This window comes from Gossypium arboreum, chromosome 3 (genome assembly GCF_025698485.1).
Source record: "Gossypium arboreum isolate Shixiya-1 chromosome 3, ASM2569848v2, whole genome shotgun sequence".
NCBI lineage: Eukaryota > Viridiplantae > Streptophyta > Magnoliopsida > Malvales > Malvaceae > Gossypium > Gossypium arboreum.
In genome coordinates, this window is record NC_069072.1 from 36,623,538 (window position 1) to 36,648,069 (window position 24,532).

At 34.1% G+C, this 24,532-nt stretch overlaps 1 protein-coding gene across 2 annotated transcripts; it reads right to left on the reverse strand.

The window, feature by feature from the left end:
• Positions 1-465: 465 nt before the first annotated feature.
• On the reverse strand, positions 466-23,346 carry LOC108489137 (sodium/hydrogen exchanger 8). Of its 2 annotated transcripts, XM_017793439.2 has the most exons (23): positions 22,698-23,346; positions 21,240-21,290; positions 21,026-21,117; positions 20,000-20,077; positions 19,769-19,926; positions 19,484-19,585; positions 19,153-19,270; positions 18,460-18,512; positions 18,319-18,384; positions 17,967-18,011; positions 8,290-8,345; positions 7,345-7,529; positions 6,878-6,925; positions 6,679-6,786; positions 5,002-5,233; positions 4,116-4,418; positions 3,267-3,364; positions 2,982-3,113; positions 2,656-2,874; positions 2,339-2,545; positions 1,941-2,205; positions 1,190-1,509; positions 466-1,099 (listed from the first exon to the last, which is right to left on the reverse strand). In XM_017793439.2, the coding sequence occupies exons 1-23, from the start codon at positions 22,900-22,902 to the stop codon at positions 782-784; spliced, it is 3,459 nt and encodes a 1,152-aa protein (XP_017648928.1). In that variant the 5' UTR covers positions 22,903-23,346; the 3' UTR covers positions 466-781. The 2 variants fall into 2 exon arrangements, with proteins under 2 accessions (XP_017648928.1, XP_052881610.1); XM_053025650.1 differs by lacking the exons at positions 20,000-20,077; positions 21,026-21,117; positions 21,240-21,290; positions 22,698-23,346 and having other exon boundaries at positions 19,484-19,580; positions 19,769-19,882.
• Between the last annotated feature and the right edge of the window lie 1,186 nt (positions 23,347-24,532).

Sequence of the window (24,532 nt, forward strand, 5' to 3'; positions counted from 1 at the left end):
TTCTAGGATAGATATGGAAGCTTTTTATATAGGATTATTATGCACTAAATTGACAAATTTATCTTCACAAAATTTACTAAGAGAAGTTGCCTTATTTTTGCCTATATATAGGTAGTCTATTCGCATGGATGGATGCATCATTTGGAGAGTGTCTGTGCTGATTTTGGTTGTACCTTTACTCTCTTTTCTTAATGTCTTTATTCAGCGTCCCATTCAAGCTCTTGTCCGGACATCAATTTAAACAAGAAACAAATTAATTGCTTTTCCAGTTAAAAACAAATTTTCTAAATCTAAAATTGAAACAAAATTATTTTTTTATGTATTATATAGAGAATTAAAAAATACAAAAATAATCATATTATATTATTTACTCATTTATTAAAAATATGGTTTTTTAGTCTTTATCAACTAAGTTATACCACTGAATTTCAATAAAAAATTTTGATTTAATCATCCAAGTATAAATTTCACAAATCCAAACATTTAATTCAATAATTAATGAAAAATCCATAGTTTCAGGATTGATACAGAAATTGAGCTCCCTCTTTTCTAAAACAAAGACTTGTTAACTAATAAAAGTTGAATGGAAAAACGAGATGAGTCGAATTAAACCAAGCTTCTCTTTTTTCTTTCTTTGGTGCATGAATTAAACCAAGCTTTTATTCATAACCAAACTACAGATATTATGCTACACATAAAAAGACACCATAAGCAATCCTATAGTGATACAACAGTGGGACAAGAAATCACAGCCATGAATAGGTAGGATGTAGACAAACCTTTAAGAAGTCTGGTGGAATGATAGTACACTAGGCGAATCGATTCTTACCAGGATCTCATCCTCACCGCCAGATTCATCACTTGAATCATCATTTACGTGACCCTCTTTCGTGTCCATCTTCTTCGCTTGTGCTGAGGGTACTCGCCTTGTTATCTTTCCAGCTTCTTTGTTATTCTTCCTCATAGTGGAAGCTCCTTCTGATCCGGCAGAGACCAGTAGATGGCCAGGGAATGAAAGAAATCTATTATATGACGGGTTGTTTATTGGCTGACACTGATTCATCCTTGATAAACTCCAGCTACGCTGTGGCAAATTTACCTTTTCATGGTAACATAAAAGAATGCAGTTAGATCCAAAAACAGAAGCGTTCTGTGTGGTAATAGTAATCAATTCTTTGACTCGACATACCTTACTGCCAAATATGCTTAACTGCATGGCTCTTGCTGACAATCTGTTTACTTGTTGATCAGTTGCGTCATGATTTTGTGTATGTTGTCTTCCCCTAAAGAAATGTTCGGGCCAACTCATAAGACCTCCATGTTCTCTAGTTAAAGATCTATGTGAAAGGTTAAATGAAGATGAATTGTTCCGCAAAACCCTATTGCCTTCAAGTGTTGCAATATCAAATATAATTACTCTTGCTCTGGTCTCAACTTGGTATATTACGCTTCCTCTTGTCTCAAGTAGATACCCGGATCGCTGATGAGAAAAACTGGCTGTTGTAGAACCTGTTTTCATGAAACATCAGTAGTCAACTTGATTCTCTAGAGCAAAAAAGGAGCATATATAATGCTTGGTTTATGAAACTGCAATCAAGTTCCATTTTGGCCCAATTAACCTCACATAAGGGGTTGTGGTCTCATAGTAATTGAAATCCCATCTGCTAAATATAGGGTTTTCTATCGTCTTATATTAAAGTTAGGCCACTCCACCTAATATAAAGCAAACAGGGTACTAGGCAGGCCTTACCCAATACTAATAATCATGCTCAATAACAGGTCTAGGAGAGAAGGAAGCAAAGGACAGAAGGTGATACCAAAGGAAAAAGATAAGGATTAAGGGTCAGTTTGCTTTGTGGAAAATGACTGCTGGAAATTATTTTCCACGAAACAAATGGGCCCTTAAGGACACAGTTTAATTATAAAGATGATGAAGTCACCTGACTTATCTGCATGAAAGAAACTTTGATTCCCTTGTGAAGGCAAAAGAACTGCTGGTGATTTGATGAGTTCGCCTTCAGCATGTGAGGGCTTGATGAACCCTTCCAACATGAAGCCGACAGATTGGTGACACACTTCTATTGATTCCCCTGTAATGTATGTTTTCATTGATGACCTTTCTGCCACAAGAGCTCTCAAATCATGCAGCGCTATTTTCTCAAATATTTGAGGAAACAAGAGTTTGGCAAGTACAATAGCACTTTCCTGGGACGGCAGAAAAACGGAAACAGAGAGCTCCATTAACCACAATTCAAATGACACCGCAGATTGTTGACCTTCACACTTGTAAGCTAAAGTTATGAGAATTCAATAGCCAAATTATAAGCAACAATTTTACCTGCCACAGAAAATCTTCTAGTGCAGGATCCGACCTTAGCATTGAAAGAATTCTGTCACTTTCAATAAAAAAACAGAGAACCATGGAATCTGAGACCATGTCGCAGATGTATGGTTTTCCAACCAATACTTCATACAAGCCCAACGTACTCCCATGAGTAAAAGTTGGATGCATTGAGTGCTTGTTTCGTATGCTCTTACTCTTCCACTGCCAAATGACAATGTTTAACTCGAGAAATGTTTAGAAGAAAAAAACTGAAGTTATATATTTAATAAGATTTCACAAGCTTTGTCTTGCATGCATAAATATTTAGGTACCTTGACAACACCATTTGAAATAAGCCAAATACCATTTGGTCTAGAGCCCTCTTTGTAAAGTGTCATACCACGTGTTTTCATTTTTTCTTTTGTAGAACATTCTAGTGATTCGCGGACACTAGAAGGAAGGGCACCTAGAAAAGGATGAGCACTTATAATATCATTTATTTTTGGAATCTTTACTAATGGAGGATTCCTTAAGAGCCTCTTCAAGTCAGTCTGCAGAAAAAAAAGAAGGGAAAAACATAATATTGTATTAGTGTAACACAATATCAAAGGAACAAACCACCTCAACATGCAATTTGCCAATGATCACAGAAAGCTACCTGGACAGCATCATGAAGATGAAGCATCTCTTTTTCTTCCAGTAACCCCGCCTTCTCGAGGTTATGTAAATAATCAATCAGATGGTTCAGTACTGAGTAGGTCACTTGTCTTGTTTTCACAACACGTAAAACCTGAACATGTTTTTAAAACAGCTTAATAAACCTAAAGTACTGACTACTAAATATTATAGTCATCTCAGTAATCTAAAAATGCTCTCACTAAAAGAAGAAAAAAGGAAATTGAGATGAGAAAGGGTATTGGATAAATACAATTGGTTTACAAACCTGAGGAAAAGTTATACGGACATCTTCCAGAAACTTCCTCGCCTCTTCTCCTTCAGCTTCACTTTCAGCAATTACAGTAGAAGCAACTACACTGTCACCTAAATAGAAGTGAATTTATAAGAAATAAACTTGTTTCAAAAGATTGGATTACTCTAGTGATCATATTGTCAATAGAGAAAGAAAACTTATTTAAAGAAGGAAATTCTTTCATGGATATAGGGTTTTTTGTTCATGAAATGCTGCTTTCATATAAATGTACCACCCAGCTTTCTCATAGTAATGGAAAGATCAGATTTCAGTTCTAAGGAACAAAGGCAAGGAAAAAAAATGCTTTAAAACAGAAATCGAAAGACAGAACTGTGCCCAACTTCCAAGTGCACCTTTTCAGGAAACATCAATTGTACCTCAATTCTAATGAGGCAAACCTATCTTGTAAGCGGATATCTCCTATATTCTTGTATAAGTTCATTGATAATATTTGTGTTCCTCGTAACTATATTTCATTTATTTCATGACCATTTTCTGGTGGAGATTAAGGCAACGTACAGGAGTTTTTCCTTTGAAAACCAAACATTCACAAAATGATTTGTTTTTCATTTTGGCTCACTTCTTTCTCAAAAATGTCCATAAACATCTTAAACAATAGATTAAAGCCATGAGAATTAGATTCTGTACAAGATCTTGGCATGTATATAACAATTAGGCATGCAATATGTAAAATATGTATTTTTAAAAAAGATAAGGATTGGAAGCTGGAAGCCTATGTTTCAAGTAAACCAAATATACAGAAAGAAATTATGAGAAAACTGAAAAGAAAGCCAATGTGATACGTCATGGGAAGATTATTACCTATAAATTCATGAAGTTGCCGTCGTGCTATTCTATGAGCTCGAAGAAATGCAGCACAAATACAACACCCATTTTCCAGCCTTTCCACAGTGAAAAATGTAATCAGTTTTTGTGGGAACATGCTTCTCTGAAGAAACTTGTAATAATTCGGGAACTGCACATTAGATTTTAAGCCCTTCCAATCACATAAAGGTTCATGAGATGCCGCATCAACAGCTTCATCTACAGATTGCATCAACAGATTTGCTGTGCTTTGTGCAATTCTACCTTCATCAAGCATTCCCCAGTATGCTGCCTGGACACCTGTTTCAAGAATGTTCAATTCTCAAATTAGCCACAAACCATTAAGCAACATTTCCATATGAATTGAATCGAAGTTCAATATTGAAGAGCATGGTAGCAGGGTTTTCCATTTCAAGGCAATAATTAAATGCAATCTAAGATCCTGGAGTGATCAGAGACAGTTACACCATAGTTCTCAGAACAGAGTGATCAGAGAAATCCTCTTTGAGAATGCTAGAAGATCCCGGTAGTTTATAAACATGAAATTTCAGTAGGGAGTTAAGAAATAAAACTGATTGGCAACACATCCGTGATTGAAAGCACAAAAAATCTCTGTACATGGATGCTATATAAGAACAACACATCAACCCATAGCATCTACGCAAAGAACATCTAAAATCTGGTATCATTAAAAAGTGAAGAAAAAGACGAAGATACAAAGGAGAAAAGTGCCAGGATTAGAGTTCACGCTCTTGACAGAGTAACCCAGCTTTAAGAGGATTAATGCATCAATGACAGGAACAAAAAGCATGATTGCACTGGCAATCAGTAAATGAATAATAGAAAATTGTGCAGCAAGACTAAAAGAATGTGAGGTTTTTACCATTTAAAAGTCGTATTCTTATATCTTTCAAGTTTGAAGGGTCCAGGTCATTATCAGCTTCAGATTCAGTATGAGGATGCACACGGTCCCCCTCCAAATCGTTTAAGCTTGTAATGTATCTCTTTACTGTAGGCCAATCAGCAGGTCCAAGTTCCTCATCATCTACGAGGTCTTCAAAAGCCTCGAATGCTTTGTTCAACATTTCATACTTTGTGTAGTCTAGTATACGCTTCTGTAGAAGCAAATATAAACGCAAAACAGAAAATGGGATCTTACAACAAAAGTAACGGAAAAGACAAAAAAAAAAAAAGAAACAATGTCCTTCTAACCCCCCCAACACACACACACACACAAAAAAAAAAAAGAAGCAGAAACTTAAATTAAGTAGACTAATCCAAACTCAGACAAAATACCTTGGAAGGAAAATATAGGGAAGTTCTTTTAACACAATAATATCCGTAATGAACATGTCCCCAAAAGATGCACCTTATACATTTTCTTATTATTCTGTCTAACATGAGTTTAACATGATATGATAAGTAAATTTGAAATAAGTACATATTGTACTTATTTTCAATTTTCAGAAACATTTCTAGATGCACCATTCAGGAAAAGTGCATATTTTTTTGGTTAGATTCTGATATAGTCCCTGTACAATGTGTAAGTTATGAATTTAGTGCTTGTACTTTAATTTGGTCATTCCCAATCCTTGTACTTTTCAGATTTTAAAACTTTAGTTCTCACCAAATAGCAGCTATCAAATTCATTAAATTAAGTTATGTTATTTTTAACTTTCGATGTGGCAAATTTATAATTGCATGTGTAATGTCATCTGAGCTTGCTATTTTCACATATTACTCACAAAAAGTCAATGAATGGATTTAACGACTATTATTTGAATTAAAACTGAAATTTTGAAATTTGAGAAACGTAGTGACTATGAATGATCCACTTGGAGAACATGGACTAAATCTACAACTTTACGCGTAGCACAAGACTAATAATATAATTTAACCAAATAGATTTGATTGGCACCATTTGGTCAGGACTAAAATTTCAAAATTCGAGAAGTATAGAGACTAAATCCACAACTTATCCAGAGTACAGGGACTAATAGCAAATTTTGACCTTTTATTTCTTTCCAATTTTTATCTTTAGCAATGTTACACCATTTTAATAATCTTTATCGTTGACTACGTCTCAGTCAAAATTATCAAAAGGTTTATTGATTCGACAAAATAACACCGTCACCCTTATAAACCATTAGAGCTGCAATTGAAAATTTTCAGCATAATATATTCAAGTTGTATTACCCCCAGAAGAGTTAAGTATTGAGTTTGATGTAGCAAATTATTCAACTCTGACTGCTCTTTCTATTTCCAATTGATTTTACATTAGATGCTTCGTCAAATGTTCAGGTTGGATCCCTTTAACCATTGCAAGTTGGTTTTGGGTTGGATGCTCAATAACACGATTTTGAAAAAGATTTAAATATTTATCCATTTACTAGCCCAGATTATTCCCACAGGATTTCAGTCAAAAGCAGAATTCAAAAAGATCAAACCTATCCATCAAAATCATGCAATACAAAATTAGAATCTTTTAAATATTAAGCAACCGCCACACCATGTGGGAGGGGTGGATTTAAAATATTCATGGAAGTAAGTGAGCAATTACCTTGGCTGCTGATAGTTTATCCAGACCCAGAAAATTTAAAATGAACTGTGTGGTTGATCCATTCACAATAAGTGTCAGGAATACAATTCCACCGGTGAAGAAAATGAACTGCAGTAAATTAATAATATCAATGTGATTTTCCAGATATATATTGATGAAGCATTACGATATGACCAGGAAGCATGTCGCAAAAACTCACCCGGCTTCCAGTTTCAGAGCTGAGATTAAATGAGCCGCCACTGGAACGCTAAACACAATCAAGAATTCAACCAAAATAAATTTAAATCAGTATTAAACCATAAAAAATATCTTAATATAATATAGTAATATAGTAATCATCACAATGCATGCAGATGATGTAGCATTTTGTTTGCTTTATACACTGAGAAGGATGTGTTATAGAGCTCGCTTTTGGCCAATTAATTTCTTAGAATTGAAAGCTATGCTATATGAAGATCTTAAAGAAAACATACAAGAGTTTCAATACTAGCCGGCATGTTGGCCTTTAAAAAATTACAACGAAACATAATCAAGAGATGTGCAAATTTAAAGCCACAAAATTTTACATTCAATAAAATCCTAAGCATTATAATCAGCCATCAAGAAGTTGAGTTCATGTAAAATATAACTACGTAAACATGTAGGAGATAATCCATGCAAACTTGCCTTAACAGAGAGAGAAAGTGATAATGCAACAGCTCCCCGGAGCCCCGACCATATTAGGATGGCAGCCTCCTTTAAATCCAAACCATATCCAAAATATCGTAAGAATGGATATAATACTCCAACAACAATGCAACGTGATACTTGGACAAAGATGTACAGAAGAATCAGATAACCCCATGAATTTCCTGAAACAAAAACAGATTTATGATTTTTCCACGACCCAAAAGTTGTTTCATTGGGTAGACATAAAGAGGAACGATGAGAGTTATGGAACCTTGTATACTTTAGAAAAAACATAAGATGAAGAGAATGAACAAGATTTTTTGAGAGAAGATGATAAAGAGCATAGAGCTGTAAGAAATATAAAACTTTCTTTACTCCAATAGTTAAGTGCGATTAACTAGAGAAAATAAATTGGAAGATGGTTAACTGAATTTTTTTCAAATACAGTGATATTACTCCTTTCCATATTAAAAAGATAAAAATAAAAAATAATAGTGTTCAAAGCAGCATTGGGTGCCAGATAGTGCCAACTTGATAGAGCTTAATGTGCTTTCTTTTATAGTGTAATATATGATTTATCCCAAATCATAGTGCCTTTAAACTAACAAGTATCATAAACTAATCCAAAAGATCTCTAAGTTAATACCATGTTGTTTTGTCACTCTCTTAGTTCTATATATCTTTTAGCAGGATCCTTTTTAAATAACTTTTTCTGGCATGCTTATTGCTAAAAGAGGTACTGAAATTAAGCCTAATATTAAATTTTTAGAAACTCATTTTGTCCCACATAGTGAATTTCTTAGCTCATTAAATATATCCTTTACCACGCTCGTTTTTGTTTTCAATCACTTTTTGCGGAGAGCTTATTGCTCTAAACATGTAAAGAAATTAACTATACTCTAGCATCCAATTTTAGAAACACCAACCAAAAGTGAGCAGTACCATTGTTCTGAAATATCTTATCATTGCCAAGAATGCCTTCAGCTATAACAACTCCACTGCAAAAGCAACAGAAAAAACAAGTATCTTATCAATGGAAGATATTTTCATCACTCAAAATTGTTGAAATATGTATATATTTTAAATTTATTTAGGTAGATAAATTTTATTCATATTTTAGGAATATTTTTATTTTATCTTTTAATAGTTTATTAGAATAAGGAAACTATTTTCCCTTATGTTTTAGTAGTTTATTAGAATAAGGGAACTATTTTCCCATTTAGGATTAGGACTGTTTTCTCTATTTAAGTTCAGTTCTTTAGTTAATATTAATAGAACAGTTTTATTAAAAGCTCTCTTGGAAACTTTCATGGTATCAAAGCCAGGTTTCAATCCTGGGACCTCTGGGTTATGGGCCCACCACGCTTCTCTCTTGAAAACTTTCATGGCATCTAAGCTAGGTTAAATATCTAGTAACATCATGGTTAAACCTTGGTGCGATCACTGCAAAAAATATTGGCACACTCGAGAAACGTGTTGAAAGCTCCATAGGAAACCAACAAATAGAAGGAAAAAGAGTGGCAATGGTCGTGGTTCACAATCAGGGGATAGCAGAGCTTTCCAAGCAACTAAATTATGAGGGCCAAAGTTCTCTGGAAGTGTCTCCATTCACTAAGGAACAATTAGAGCATCTACACAAATTTTTTCAATCACCACAATTTCGGATGAATTCTTCTATTCCTAACTCATCCAATAATCCTTCTTCCTCTTTTGCCCAACCAGGTACTGATTTTTCTATTTTTCTCAGTGTCAAGCCTTATAAAACAAACACATGGATCGTTAATTCTGGAACTAGTGATCACATGACTAGTAGTCATTTTCTTTTTTTAACTTACACACCTTGCGCAGGAAACAAAAAGATCAAAGTAGCAGATGGGTCCCTCTCGGCAATAGCTGGGAAAGGCACTGTTAAAATTTCGTCTTCCTTGGTTTTACATGATGTTTTACATGTGCCAAATCTAGCTTGTAATCTCATATCGGTCAGTAAATTATCCCAGTCCTCAAATTGTCATGTTATATTTGACTCCTCTATGTGTAAATTTCAGGATATGGTCTCAGGGAGGATGATTGGCAATGCTAAAAAATTTGGTGGAATTTACTTTCTTGAAGCCGACCATCTAAGTCAACCAACAACTACTTTATGTTTAAATTCTGTTTCTAATTTTGATAAGGTTATGATTTGGCATTATAGGCTTGGACATCCTAATTTTTACTATTTAAGATATTTGTTACCTAATCTATTTAAAAATAAAAGTCCTCCTTCATATCATTGTGAATTTTGTGAATTGGCTAAACATCATCGGTCATTCTTTCCACCTCAAAAATATAAAGCCTCCAAACTTTTTCGTTAATTCATAGTGATGTTTGGGGACCTTCAAGAGTCTCAACTTTTTTAGGAAAACGTTATTTTGTCACATTTATTGATGATCATACTCGAATTTGTTGGTGTTTTATTAAAAGATAAGTCTGAAGTTAAAAATGTGTTTCAGTCTTTTTATGCTATGGTGGAAACACAATTTGGTGTGAAAATAGAAGTATTTCGGACTGACAATGGTCGGGAATTTTTTAGTGACCAATTAGGTGTTTTCTTAACCAAACATGGAATAGTCCACCAAAGTTCTTGTACAAATACACCACAACAAAATGGGATTGCAGAAAGAAAAAACCGACATCTTTTGGAAGTAACTAGAGCCTTGATGTTCACTAGTCAGGTACCACGTTATCTTTGGGGGGAAGCCTTGTTAACAACTATATATCTTATTAATAGAATGCCCAGTAAAACTCTAAACTATAAAACCCCTTTTCGTCTCTTTAAAGATAACTTTCCTAACTCTAAATTAATCACAGATTTATCCTTCCAAGTTTTTGGGTGTAGTGTTTTTGTTCATCTTCACAACCAGGGTAAACTAGATCCTAGAGCAACAAAATATGTCTTTAAACTAGATCCTAGAGCAACAAAATGTGTCTTTGTTGGCTATGCTTCTAATAAAAAGGGTTACAAATGTTATGATTCAATTGATAGGAAGATTATTGTTACCATGGATGTCACATTTGTTGAAACACAATCTTATTTTGATTCTAATCTTCAGGGAGGGAATTATACTAAGGAAGATTCTATAATTGATCAAGAAAAGACTAGAAATATACAACATAGAGATTCTAATAATGGGGAAGGCGAATTTATGATTAACACAGAAATTAATGATGTTAATGTTTAATGAAAAGGAGTATGAAGGTGTAGAGTCTGATCATGAGAATAAAGAACAAATAAATGAGTTAATTGTTTACTCAAGAAGAAATCGAAATCAAGAAAGTGGAATCCACCAGATTCATCACCAAGAATCCGACCCGCAAGATCCTATCAAAAGTCCAGGTAAAGCTCATCATCCAGCCAATGAATTTTCTGATTTAGATATTTCAATTGCCAAAAGAAAAGGTGTTAGAAATATTGTCAAATATCCCATGTCTAACTTTGTATCCTATAAAGCCTTGTTTTCAACATTCTCAACCTTTGTTTCGTGTCTCGATACTGTAAAAACACCAAAAAATGTGAAAGATGCTTTACAGGTTCCTGAGTAGAAGGAGGCTATTTTAGAGGAGATGCGCGCTCTTGAAAAAACAGGTACATGGGAAACAATGGAATTACCTGTAGGTAAAAAAACAGTGGGCTGTAAATGGGTGTTCACAACCAAATTCAAATCAGATGAATCTTTAGATAGATACAAAGCCCGGTTGGTGGCTAAAGGGTACACTCAAATATACGGGATAGATTATCTTGAAACATTTGCTCCAGTAGCCAAACTAAATTCCTTTAGAGTTCTTTTTTCAATTGCTGTTAATCTTGATTGGTCTTTACAGCAGCTAGATGTGAAGAATGTTTTCCTAAATGGGAAACTTGAAGAAGAAATTTACATGGATCCTCCTCCAGGTTTTGAAGAAAAATTTGGAACTCGAGTATGTAAACTCAAGAAATCTTTGTATAGTTTCAAGCAGTCTCCTCGAGCTTGGTTTGAACGGTTCACTCAAGTTGTTAAAAAATAAGGTTACTCACAAGGGCAAGTTGATCACACAATGTTCTATCGGCATTCGCAAAAAGGTAAAATAGCAATTATTATAGTTTATGTCGATGATATCATTCTTACAGGAGATGATGTGGATGAAATAACACGTCTCAAGGAGCATCTAGCATTGGAGTTTGAGATCAAAGACCTGGATCCTTTGAAATACTTTCTTGGAATGGAAGTTACTCGATCAAAGAAAGGTCTTGTGGTCTCTCAGAGAAAATATGTTATCAGATTACAGTTTACTAATTAATGAATATTTAAGTGTATCAGATAGGATTCTGTAAATATTTTACTGATTACTATCCCTAACTTTAAGGTCGTTTATTTAGACAGCATCCCTAGAGTTAATCTGCTTCCTAGTATAGAGTTTCCTAAGTTAGGCTTACTATGTGTATAAATATTTATGTAATGTCTTATAAATAAAATGGAATAGAAAAAGCCTGTTCTTAACATGGTATCGAGCCAGTTTTTAGCTCAAATTCGGATTTTTTTCTTTTTCGCAACTTCTTCTCATTCCCGATCAACCCTCAAGCCTGTAGAATTTGATCAAAAGAAACATGGTGAAATCACAAACCAAAGAACACCGGAGAAGGGAATTCTCAAGAATCATCTGTTGAGTCCAAGAAAGAAGAAATTGAGAAGTTGAAGAATCTGATGGGATCATTGGAAAAATCTCCTTCAATAGATACTAGTGGTTTGGTTTTTCGGTATATCCTCTTCTCAAAATTCTAAAATCTCGGATATACCCAAAAAAATTCTTGGGTCATTGACTCAGAGCTCTGCACCACATGACCCACTCTCACAAAAATTTGTTTCATATACACCTTGCCCTAGTAGTAGAAAGATAACAAGAGTCGATGGTTCTGTGATCACAAGTATGGTCGTGGTGATATTCTTATAAACAAAACCCTTACTCTTAAAAATGTCCTTCATGTTCCAAAACTATTTACCAATCTTCTATCCATCCAAAGAATTACTAAAGACTCTAACTGTAGTGTGATTTTCTATCACAATCGATGTCCTTTTTAGGAGCAGAATACGAGGAGGATGATTGGACATGCTAAGGAAGTAAATGGCCTATACTATCTTGAGGAATCCATTGGAGAAGTTAGTGCTCAATTCCTCACCATTATCTTTCATATCCGAATCTATTAAAACCAATAAAACCAAATTTAGCTCCATCACCTCCGCCTTGGTCATCCATCGTTTAGAGTCCTTAAAATTATGTTTCCTTCATTGTTCAAAGGATTAACTATTGAAAAATTCCATTGTGATGTCTGTGAACTTGCAAAACATATACGCATTCCTCTTTTCCTAGTAAGCAATAAAAGAACATCCGCTCCTTTTACTCTTATTCATAGTGATGTTTGGGGACCATCCACTATTTCAAATATTTCGGGGCTCGTGGTTTGTATCCTTTATTGATGATTGTACCGTGTGTCTTGGATATTTCTTTTAAAAGCAAATCGATGTAAGGTCTGTCTTTCCAATCTTTTACAACATGATCAAAACACAATTTGGAGTGAAATAAAAGGTTTAGGTCGACAATGCCAAGGACTATTTCAATCGGTTTCTCTCACCATATTTCCAAGAAAGAGGCATTATACATGAGTCATCTTGTGTTAGCACACCCCAACAAAATGGTGTTGCCGAAAGAAAAAATGGTCACATTTTAGCTATTACAAGAGCCTTATTGTTCCAAAAAAATGTCCCTAAACAATACTGGGGAGGCTGTTTTAACTGCTACTCATATGATAAATAGATTGCCTACAAAAGTCCTTGAATCTCAAAGTCCTATGCAAGTTCTAGCAAAATTCTTTCCTGATTTTAGTACTTCAAGTAACCTTCCTCCCAAAATATTTGGTTGTGTTGCCTTTGTACATGTACATTCTCAAAATAGAGGAAAATTTGATCCACGAGTGTCAAGTGTGTCTTTCTCGGTTATTCTTCCACTCAAAAGGGTACAAATGCTATCATCCACCACAAAAAAATTTTATGTATCGTGGATGTTACTTTTGCGAACAAGAGAACTTCTTTACTCGTCCTTATCTTCAAGTGGAGATCTTATTCACGTAAGATAAGGACAGAGAATTCTTTCTTCTTGACATTCCACTCATCGTCCGAAGAACCAAACACTCACATTCCAGCTCCCGTCCAAAGAACCAAACACTCACATTCCAGCTCCTGTCCAAAGAACTTTGAACAGAGCCTAATACACCCAAATCACAAAGAAGGATTCGGACACTACTCGTCCTTTCTTGGTTTACTCAAGGAAGAAGGCACCAGTGCAAGTTCAATCATCTTCTTCTCCTATACAACCCGAGGTAATTGCTGAACCTACTATGAAACTATTGAAAATTTAGATGAATTTCCCATTGCTATTAGAAAAGGGATTAGAGCACATACAAAACATCCCTTGTACTTATTTTTGTCTTACAAAATTTGTCCCATAACCACAAAGCCTTTCTTACTAGCCTAAATTCTATCTCCATTCCCAAAAGCAGTATCCGAGGCATTAGAAGATGAGAATTGAAAAAATGCCATGAAGGTTGAAATGGAAGCTCTTGAAAAAATAAGACATGGGACTTGGTGAAATTACAGAGAGGAAAGAAACCAGTGGGATGTCGCTAGGTGTACACAAAGAAGTATAAATCGATGGTTCTTTGGAGAGGTACAAAGCAAGATTGGTTGCTAAAGGGTACACTCAAATGTATGGAGTAGACTAACTTGAGACATTTGCCCTGTTGCAAAGATGAACACTGTGAGAGTGTTGTTGTCACTAGTCGCCAACCGAGGCTGGAAATTACAGCAATTTGACATAAAAACGCCTTTTACATGGTGATCTTGAGGAGGAAGTCTATATGGATGTTCCACGTGATTCGGTCCAAATACAGAGATGTAGTTTGCGACTAAAAAGGCTTTGTACGGACTAAAACAATCATGAGGGCTTGGTTTGGAAGATTTACCAAAGTAATGCTCAAGTTGGGGTATAAACAGAGTCAAGGAAATCACACTGCTTGTAAAACACTCATCTTCGGGGGAGTGACTGCTTTATTAGTCTATGTAGATGACATTATAGTGATCGGTGATGACTTGGAAGGAATAGAGAATTTAAAGAAATGCCTAGTAAAAGAATTTGAAGTCAAAGAGCTCGGAAAGTTAAAATATTTCCTTGGTATTGAAGTGGCACACTCTGGAGGGAATCTTCATATCTCAAAAAAATACATAGTTGATTTGTTGACGAGAGGCAAGTTGGGATGTAAACCAGCAGACACACCCATAGAGATGAATCACAGACTTGGAGATGCACTAGAAGATGCAGCAGTTGATAAAAGTTCATATCAAAACTTATGGGAAGCTCATTTACTTGTCTCATACTGCACCGGATATTGCCTATGCAATCGGTGTTGTAAGTCGGTTATGCACAACCCCAAAGAATCACATCTTAGAGTGTGTATCAAATTCTACAAGATTTAAAGGGCACGCCAGTAAAGGAATCCTATTTAAAAGAGGAGAATTTAACCCTTGAAGCCTATCTCGATGCAGATTATGCGAGGTCTATGGTTGATAGAAGATCAACCTCGGCTATTGTACTTTCCTAGGAGGCAATCTTGTGACTTGGAGGAGTAAAAAATGAATGTTGTGGCTAGATCTAGTGCGAAGCTGAATTTAGCGTGATGGCTCTTGGAATTTGTGAGCTATTATGGCTAAAAATTATTTTGGAAGATTTGAAGATCAAGTGGGAAGGTCCAATGAAGTTGTATTGTGATAATAAGTCTGCTATCAATATTGCACATAATCTAGTTCAACATGATCGTATGCGAAGCACGTTGAGGTTGATGACATTTTATAAAGGAAAAATTGGACAAGGGCTTAATTTGCACTCCATTTGTGTCCACCGATGGTCAACTAGCGACATACTTACCAAAGGGTTGTCTCGGAAAGTTGTTTCAAAACTAGTAAGCAAGTCGAGAATGGATGATATCCACTTCCCGACTTGAGGGGAGTGTCGATTACAGTTTACTAATTAAGGAATATTTAAGTGTATCGATAGGATTCGTAAATATTTTATTGATTACTATCCCTAACTTTAAGGCTGTTTTTTTAGACAGCATCCCTAGAGTTAGTCTGTTTCCTAGTATAGAGTTTCCTAAGTTAGGCTTACTATGTGTATAAATATTTATGTAATGTCTTATAAATAAAATGGAATAGAAAAAGCCTGTTCTTAACATATGTGATTGATCTTTTAATAGAGGCTGGGATGAGTGGTTGTCGCCCAGTTGACACACCAATTGATCCAAATGTAAAACTTGGAAATAAAGAAGGTGGATTAGTTGATAAAGGGCAGTACCAAAGATTAGTTGGTAAGTTAATTTACTTATCACATACAATGCCAAACATAGCTTTTGCAGTGAGCTTAGTGAGTCAATTTATGCACTCTCCAATGGAGGAATATGAAGAAGCAGTGTTTCGAACCAAAGATTAGTTGGTAAGTTAATTTACTTATCACATACAATGCCAGACATAGCTTTTGCAGTGAGCTTAGTGAGTCAATTTATGCACTCTCCAATAGAGGAACATGAAGAAGCAGTGTTTCGAATTCTAAGATACTTGAACAGTTCACCTGGAAAGGGCTTATTCTTCAAGAAATCCGAACAAAGAGGAATTGAAGCTTATACAGATGCAGATTGGGCAGGCTCAATAACAGATAGAAGATCTACATCAAGATACTGTACATTTGTTTGGAAAAACCTTGTGACTTGGCGAAGCAAAAAACAAAGTGTTGTAGCAAGAAGTAGTGCAAAAGCTGAGTTTAAATCAATGGCTCAAGGCATTTGTGAAATGATGTGGTTAAAAAGAATTATGGAAGAGCTGAGGAAACCAATAACTTCACCAATGAAGTTGTACTGTGATGGAAAAGTTGCCATTAGTATTGCTCACAACCCAGTCCAACATGACAGAACTAAACATGTTGAGATTGATAGACACTTTATCAAGGAGAAGATTGAAGAAGGCCAAGTGTGCATGCCGTTTGTTCCTTCAAAACATCAGATCGCTGACATACTCACCGAATGACTCTCTAAGACAAGTTTTGATTTTCTTGTAAGCAAGTTGGCCATGATTGATATATATGCACCAACTTGAGGGAGGGTGTTGAAATATGTATATATTTTAAATTTATTTAGGTAGATAAATCTTATTTAGGAAGATAAATTTTATTCATATTCTAAGAATATTTTTATTTTATCTTTTAGTAGTTTATTAGAATAAGGGAACTATTGTCCCATTTAGAATTAGGATTGTTTTCTCTATTTAAGTTCAGTTCTTTAGTTAATAATAATAGAACAGTTTTATTAAAAGCTCTCTTGGAAACTTTCAAAAATGTCATAATTCATTAATTCAAAGAAAGTAATTAAGAAAATTTTTTTTTTTTGCACCCTTTCTAAAACAGTTAGGGGAATAAAAGTCTGTTTGCTAGTCTGATTTTAATATCAACTCTATTAGTTACCTTGATTGCTGTCATGATATCAGAGATTAAATAAAAGATACAAGTGTATTGGCCAAAAAGGAACACAAAAATACAAGCAAACGAGAATCAAGTGACAAATTCTATGCAATTATGGTATGATAATTGATAAAGAACTCAATTAAATCTCCTAGTAAATTTGGAAGATCCAATCAGTTGACCTACTCTCCTACATAAAAGTTTTTATGCTTTGTGAAATGGGGACATCCAACCATTTTTTACATCACAAAAATATTTTTTGTTTAATTCTATATTTAACAGAGAAAATTAAAATAAGCAAAGGCGTCCTTTTCAAAATAAAAAATTTCTAGCATTCACAATTGAAATCTCCTCCTAAGGCAAATAGTCATGCTGCCTATTGGTAGAGTGTTGGACTTTTAGTTCTAAGGTAAATGGTCATGCTGCCTATTGGTAGAGTGTTGGACTTTTAGTTCTAGTGACCAGGGATAAAACTTGCAACTTCAATTATCCAAAAAAACTAAAACCTCCTTTTAAGATAAAACCCATTTCTATTTTGGGTCAAACTTAACGAAGAACATTAAGAATGTGTAGACATGCCTTTGCCACATATTCGAGGCATTGCAATCAACGAACCAGTCTGCTTTATTCATGTCACTGATGAGTAAAACTGATGGCTTATACTTTTTGGAAACATTTTCATGCAGTATGAATATATTTAAGATGTCTTTTATCTACTGAAACAGATCATTAAAAAAGCTTATGATATAGTTTCTTAAGAACACATGTTCGCAAAACCATTTAGTACTGTAAGCAGTATACCCATCACCTTGAATGTTTTCACTGATAATTAAGACCTTTAGGCATGATGCCTCAATTGTACTTGGTCTCACCTGTAGGGCTTATTATTCGTTTCAATCATTTCTAAGCTCCAAAGCAACTACATATCAAATCTCAACTCTAGAAGATTATACATTTGAACTTAAGCGGTTGAGAATTTATAATATATATAAATCAGAAATAAGCTAAGTTACAAGATAAAGGACCATAAAGGTTAAATAAGGCCTTACCTCAAGATGAAAATTAATGTATTTGCAATATAAGCAACCATTTCCCTGAAGAACGAAAAGGAAAAGATGACAACATAGTTAAAGGTAAATGCCCATGAAGTTCATTTTAGTTAATACATTACATCTATGTAAATAAACCTATATGCATCAAAATCCACTAAGACATCTCATATTCCTAGCAGTCACAGTAGACACTGTACACATCATTATGTGAATGGCTTTTCTTCCTTTCTTTTTTCATCAACAAAATAATTCAAGCATGCAAGAAACGACTGCATACTCCACTTATGCCTTCAAAATCATTAATAAGATAGGAGGATATTACACAAAACTAGAAAGGCAAAAGGCATACCAAAAGTGATGCAAACTCTGCTGACCATCACCCTTAAAGGCTGTCTTCGCAACAGCAGCATAAAACCTGTCCATAGATCACAGCCTCAAGAGATTTGTTTTCTTGAATTAGAAAGGAATCATGTAGAGCTGTTCTACTTACATTCCTAAAGTCATCACTGCCAAAACACCAGAAACTTCAATACCTTCTTGACCCTATAACATAAAATGCACATTAAGTTATCATCCATGGAGCTCTTTCAAGTTGATAAATTACTGTATGCTATATGCTATTACATTTGACTATATTTTCAGACTGATTATGTAAAAGATGCACCTTTCTTATGAAAATATATTAGAAATAAATTGATGAAAAAACTTTGTCATGAACAAGACTGGACTCAGTTATAATTAGGTGGTTTCTAAACTCAAATATACAAAATCATGATGCTAATTTAGTTGTTAATGGCTAAAACTTTAGCACACTACAACTGAGAAAAAGTAAAGACTTCTTCCTGTAGAACTCCCTAGAAGATGAAGACATGACTTGGAAACAACTGGAGATTGTATTGTTTCTTATGCTGTTTTACCCTGATATGTTTCACTTGTTTTTGAATTATATAACAATATAACATTGGAAGAAGGGAGCAAACAGCTCAATGAAACCAAAAGCTTCAGAACATAGAGATAACAGGTTTTGAGACTCAAGATTTAGCTCTTCAATCCGGATTATCATTTGAAGTTCCTATTTAAGAAACCTTTAATTATCATTTATAAGTTTATAATAGATTGCAATAATGCCAATGTGATGAAAAACCTTTCAGAAAGGTGTCTAAAAGATAGGAGAGAAACATACAGTGAAGTAAACAACATAGCTCACAGCAACTGTCAATGTAATCTCAATCACTGTATCATTGAAAATAAATCCAAGCCACAAAACAGATGCTATCCCAAAAGCAATTCCAAGGCCGACACTGAAACCAAGAGTAGAGTCCTAAAATCAGAGATGATTCCTAAAAATGACTGTTGCAGAGTGAATGGTTTCAAGCTTGAAGGCAAGTAGGACTATTGCCTCAGAGAGAACCATTTAGAGGACTTGTCTGTGACAAAGTTCCCCTTTAGTTATTTATTCGTTATACATCTTAATCTCTCTGTGATAGTTGCTTGAGAAAATGAAGGATACTTACGCTCCAAGAGCGACTTTGGCCAGAAATCCAATAATGGCATCCCAACTAAAGCTCTCTCCATTTACCATTTTAAAGAATAACTGATAGACCACAATTGCTGTCCTGCACACACAAATTAACAAAAAGTTATAGCATATGTAAAAGAAAAAAATCATGAAATGACATTGGAAGATTTAATATATTTAAGCAACATGTTGGCTTCAAATAATCTGATGCACCAAATAACATGGAGTGTTTTATACGGCACAATTAAAAGATCAAAGGATAAATTTCTAAATTAAATACCCATCATTCATTAAGGATTCTCCTTCAATTATGGTGCTCAGTTTTTTGCTAGCACCAAGCTCCTTCAACAAAGCCACAACAGCAACAGGATCAGTAGCACTCAGAAGTCCCCCAAGCAACAGTGATGTTTTCCAGTTCCACTCATATGGAAAAGTGATCTGCAAGGTAAATATGGCTAATGTAACTACAGAATTAAAAAAATCAATTTTCTAAGCACAGAAGATGGAATACCTTCAGAGCAAATCCAAGACAGAAGGTTGAAATAATAACTCCAGGACCAGCAAGCAGAACCATTTGTGCCATACACCTCTGTTAACACCCAAACCATAGCTTTTCAAGAAATAAGGTTTTAAGTCATAATCTAAAGGATAGAAAAATGTTACAAACATACACCAGCTGAGGTAAAAGGAAAAAGTTTGGTAATCTTTCCTTTCTTTGGGAAATTAAAAATCAAACAAATGAGTTGGATTACAGGAGGGAAGAAAAAAACCTTCGAAACTAGTAACAAGCCTAAAACCATAAGTAGTTACCAAAAATTGAAACCAGTTGACAGGCACGGACAAAGGGGGAAAGAAAACTAAAGAAAGAATAAAGACTACTACTAGAATGGGATTGAAGGGAAGGAAGGTAAACATAAAAGAATAGAGGGTTAGAAATGCCCCTTCCTTTCTCCTCCTCTTCTCTCTCCCCATTCCCTCTCCAAGCCCGAAACATGGAAAAAAGGTGGTAAATGAAGCAAGACAATCAATAACCAAATAGTAGAAAAAAATATGCTTAGATTCGCACAAATAACCTATAGGAGAGAAGGAGGAGGATTAACACTTAACATTCTTCCTTTCAGAGAAGACCTGCTACAAATTTTTAAATTTTACATAAGGTGTCTTGTAAAACAAGTTTGTGTAGAAGGTAATGAACATTCAACTAAAAGCCCTTAGCTAAAGGTTGAGAGATCAACCTGAAAATAAGCCATTAAAACCCCCAAATCTACCTATAGTGGATAACACCGCTCAGTGCTACCCAGCACAAACAGGTACAATACTAGCAAACAAGACAAACAAATCTACCATTCATCAAATAGAGAAAAGAACAGTGTGACTGGATCAGTTGGTTGGTTTGTCAGCACAAAATACCAATTGGATAGAACAGAGGTTTTTGAATTAAAGAATTCAAATGACTGGTATTTAGAAGCATGCTTTCCTCAGTAAAACTGTGAAAGTGAAATTCTTATGACTTATAAGCCAAGGTGAAAATACAGACCTTTATCTGGTGCACTTCCATAGAAAATGCACTCTCAAAAAGTAATGCGGGTAGAAAAACAGCTAATAGAAGGTCAGGATCAATGTTGTTCCCTGCAAATCAGAAGTAAGACCCTTAAATTTGTTGATTCTTGATGAAATATAGGTACTTTTTCCGATCAAAACTATCTTAAATTTGCCTAAGGAAGGGAATAAAATGAAGTTAAAAAGCTTACAAAGTCGAATGCCATCACCAATCCTTCCTAATTTATGACTTGTACCATATTCTGCAAAGCAAGGATCAACGACATTGACATTGAGTAGATGACTTCCAGGGACAACTAAAAGAAATGGTAAAAGACCATGTTCTAAAGAACAGGAAAAAAAAGCAACAAACTTGCAACAACCAAACAATTTAGTATGACCATATCTTGATCCTCACGTATTGATCAATAAAAACTTTACAACCAGGAAACAGCAGTAAAAAATGCGATAGAAGTTGAAAAGAAATTCACTAACGATTAAAAATACATATTACACCTATATAGAGAGAAATTATGACCTTGAGATTGTTTCTTGTGAACTTGAATGAGCCACCAATTCCAGTATCTTGGAACCAGGTGCCAAGTTTTTTTCTTTTAATCAAGAATGAAATCATAATTCCAGTTAAGACCTTGTTTATGGCTATGCTATCTTTCTTACCAACTGAAATCAATTTTCACTGGTAATTGTAAACTAACTTCCACTTAAAAGCCTTTCAAAAAAAAAATCCACTTAAAAGAGTTCAGATTCAGAAATGGAATATGGAATATAATATATATTAAGAAAACTATCCCATCCACCTGACAGGATTCTTAAACTCCACCAGCTGGATTGTATCCAGAATAGCTAAAACATTAAGAATGAATTCTTTTTTGACGTTGTAAATTTTTAACTTTAACAAGTAAAGCTGAGCCCTGCTATGGTCACTTTTTCTAAATATACTCTAGGATTATATATCACTTCAATAATGTATAATTTCTCAAAAATTAACGAAACAATGGATACACTAATCAGTTTCGCTTGTGGAGTGGCATGTCTTAACCCTTTAAATTGCATTGTTTTATTTTTATTTTTTTAATTTTTAAAGTGGCGTGTGTATATAATAGAAATAATATATATATTATGAGAAGAAGAATGAATTTTTGTGTAGTTTTTAGAATTAATAATAATAATAACAATAATAAGAGGGTAAACTCTTAACTCACCGAGTTAAGAAGGAAACTCCGGTCAGTGTATCAAAGTATCAAAGTTGAACTTATATCAGTATACTTAAATTGGTTTAGAAGATCAAAAATCGAAGTAATATTAGAAGAGAAAAGCAGATAGAAAGAAATGCCCAGAAATTAGAACTAATTTTCTCGCAAAACTAAAGAAGAAAAATCTTAGCTTAGATCTTGTGACTTACAATATTGACTTTAGATGAGTCAAGTTAATGATCTATTTTGGAGGCAAAGGGATTATAAAAACCAAATGAAGTTTGCATCAAAACAACGAAATTAACAAATTTTGATATATTGGAAATAGAAAAATAAAAATAAAAATAAAAAGTCAAAACTCCATGAAAGTCCAATGGATAATCCTACTTCTCCTGTGCTGCTAATTTAAATTTTCTTATGATAAATAAGAAGTGGTAAAGGAAGGAAGAGGCGAACCGAGAGAGCCGAGACCAAGGCCAATGATGAGCAAAGCGACAGTGTAAGGAACTCTGGTGCCGCGAAGAAGATGCCTGGAAGCGATTCCTAATACCAAAGAAATCCCAACAAAGATGACCGCATCCACTGGCTCCGATTCACTGGAGCTAATTTCCTCTAGCATTCTTGACGGTAAGACGTATAGATACTCTTTCACTTCCTCCATGTTATTACAACTCAGATCACCTGCTTGCTATCTCCTTCTCATGTATTTATATAAAATTCACTTGAAACTTTATTAATATATATTCTTCATGTAATTTACATTTTAGGTCATTAGATTTCGCCAAATTACATCAATCACTTTTATGTTTCGTCCTTTTGAGTCCATGGTTGTAATGCTACATGTATACTGATAATAATAGAATAATATATTATTAATAGTGACAAAATGACTGCTAATGCTTTAAGTACCTACCTTATCGTAATATCCGGATTCAACACATCCCCTCTCTAAAAACACTTCCCTGCCGTCTGATCCAAAAAAAAGAAAAAGACTACTCCCCTCTCCTCTCTAAACGGAAAAAGTGGAAACGATGGCACCACCCTCTTAGCTGCTCTTAATTACCCCTACTAATGTCTCCATCCAGAAAAGCAAAATTGGAAAATTTTTTATTTTTTTTTTAATTTTTCTTTTCAGTTTTATTTAATGGAAAAGTTCATTTTTTTTTTGAAATTTCGATATTTCAAATTATTTTCTCTTATTTTATTTTAACTTTTGAGCATGATTTTGATTTAAGGTTGATTCCTATTTTATTTGTAACTTATAAATATGTACTTATATAAAAGTTTAGGTAAATTATACAAATAGTAAATTAATTATGTTCGTGTTTTTGTTATAGTTTCTCAACTTTAAAAATTTTTAATGTAGACATTAATGTTTGAATTTGTTTATGTTTTAGTCATCCGTCATTAAGTTGATAACAAAAGTCTTTTTCTAGTTAATATAATATCATATTTAATTCTCAATACTTACATATTCTATCAATTTGATCCTCAAATTTTTTAACCAAAACTTTCAGCTTTAACAACAGAGGCGCTCCACATCTATAAAATTTTAAAGTAGGATAACCAAAACAAGAATGTGGGTATAATTAGGTGATTATTTGCATAATTTACCCTAAAATTTTGATAAAAATTTATTTTAAAAATCAATAAATATTACTGTTTAAATGTGTTTAAAGAAACTTTTAGTAATGGCCCTCCCATAAAAACATTTCCACTCAAAAGTAAATAAATAAAATCACCAATAATTTAACTTATTTTATGTATATTTACATTTTATTTATTTATTAGAAAATAAATAACATCTTACCTAAACCATTCAACATTTTCCTTTCGAAACTTTTTTTGAAAATGTTGAAATTGAATCAAACTATTTAATTGGTTGAGTAATAATTCTAATTTAAAGAGCTATAGTATTTACAGATTTCAAATTTCTCTCTAATTTTAAACCATGTGGTGAACAAAAAAGAAAATAAAACCACTTCTAAGCACACAACCACTACTGCACGAAATCTTAAAACAACGCACACTTTAATCCTTCAATCGGTTCAACCCAAAAAAAAACGATGTAAACCGACGAAACTGATCTTATTCCGTTCAGTTATTTTGGTTTCCAACCACCAAATCCACACCCCTACTTTTCATTTACTGGGAAGCTTCCTGAATTCAGCTCTCTTCATTATATACAAGCCATGTCTTCCACCTTCCTTTCTCATTAATTGCTAAGGTTGATAACAATGTTATTATCCAAAGTGTCGGTCGGATTTAGGACGTATCAGCAATTGTAGGGG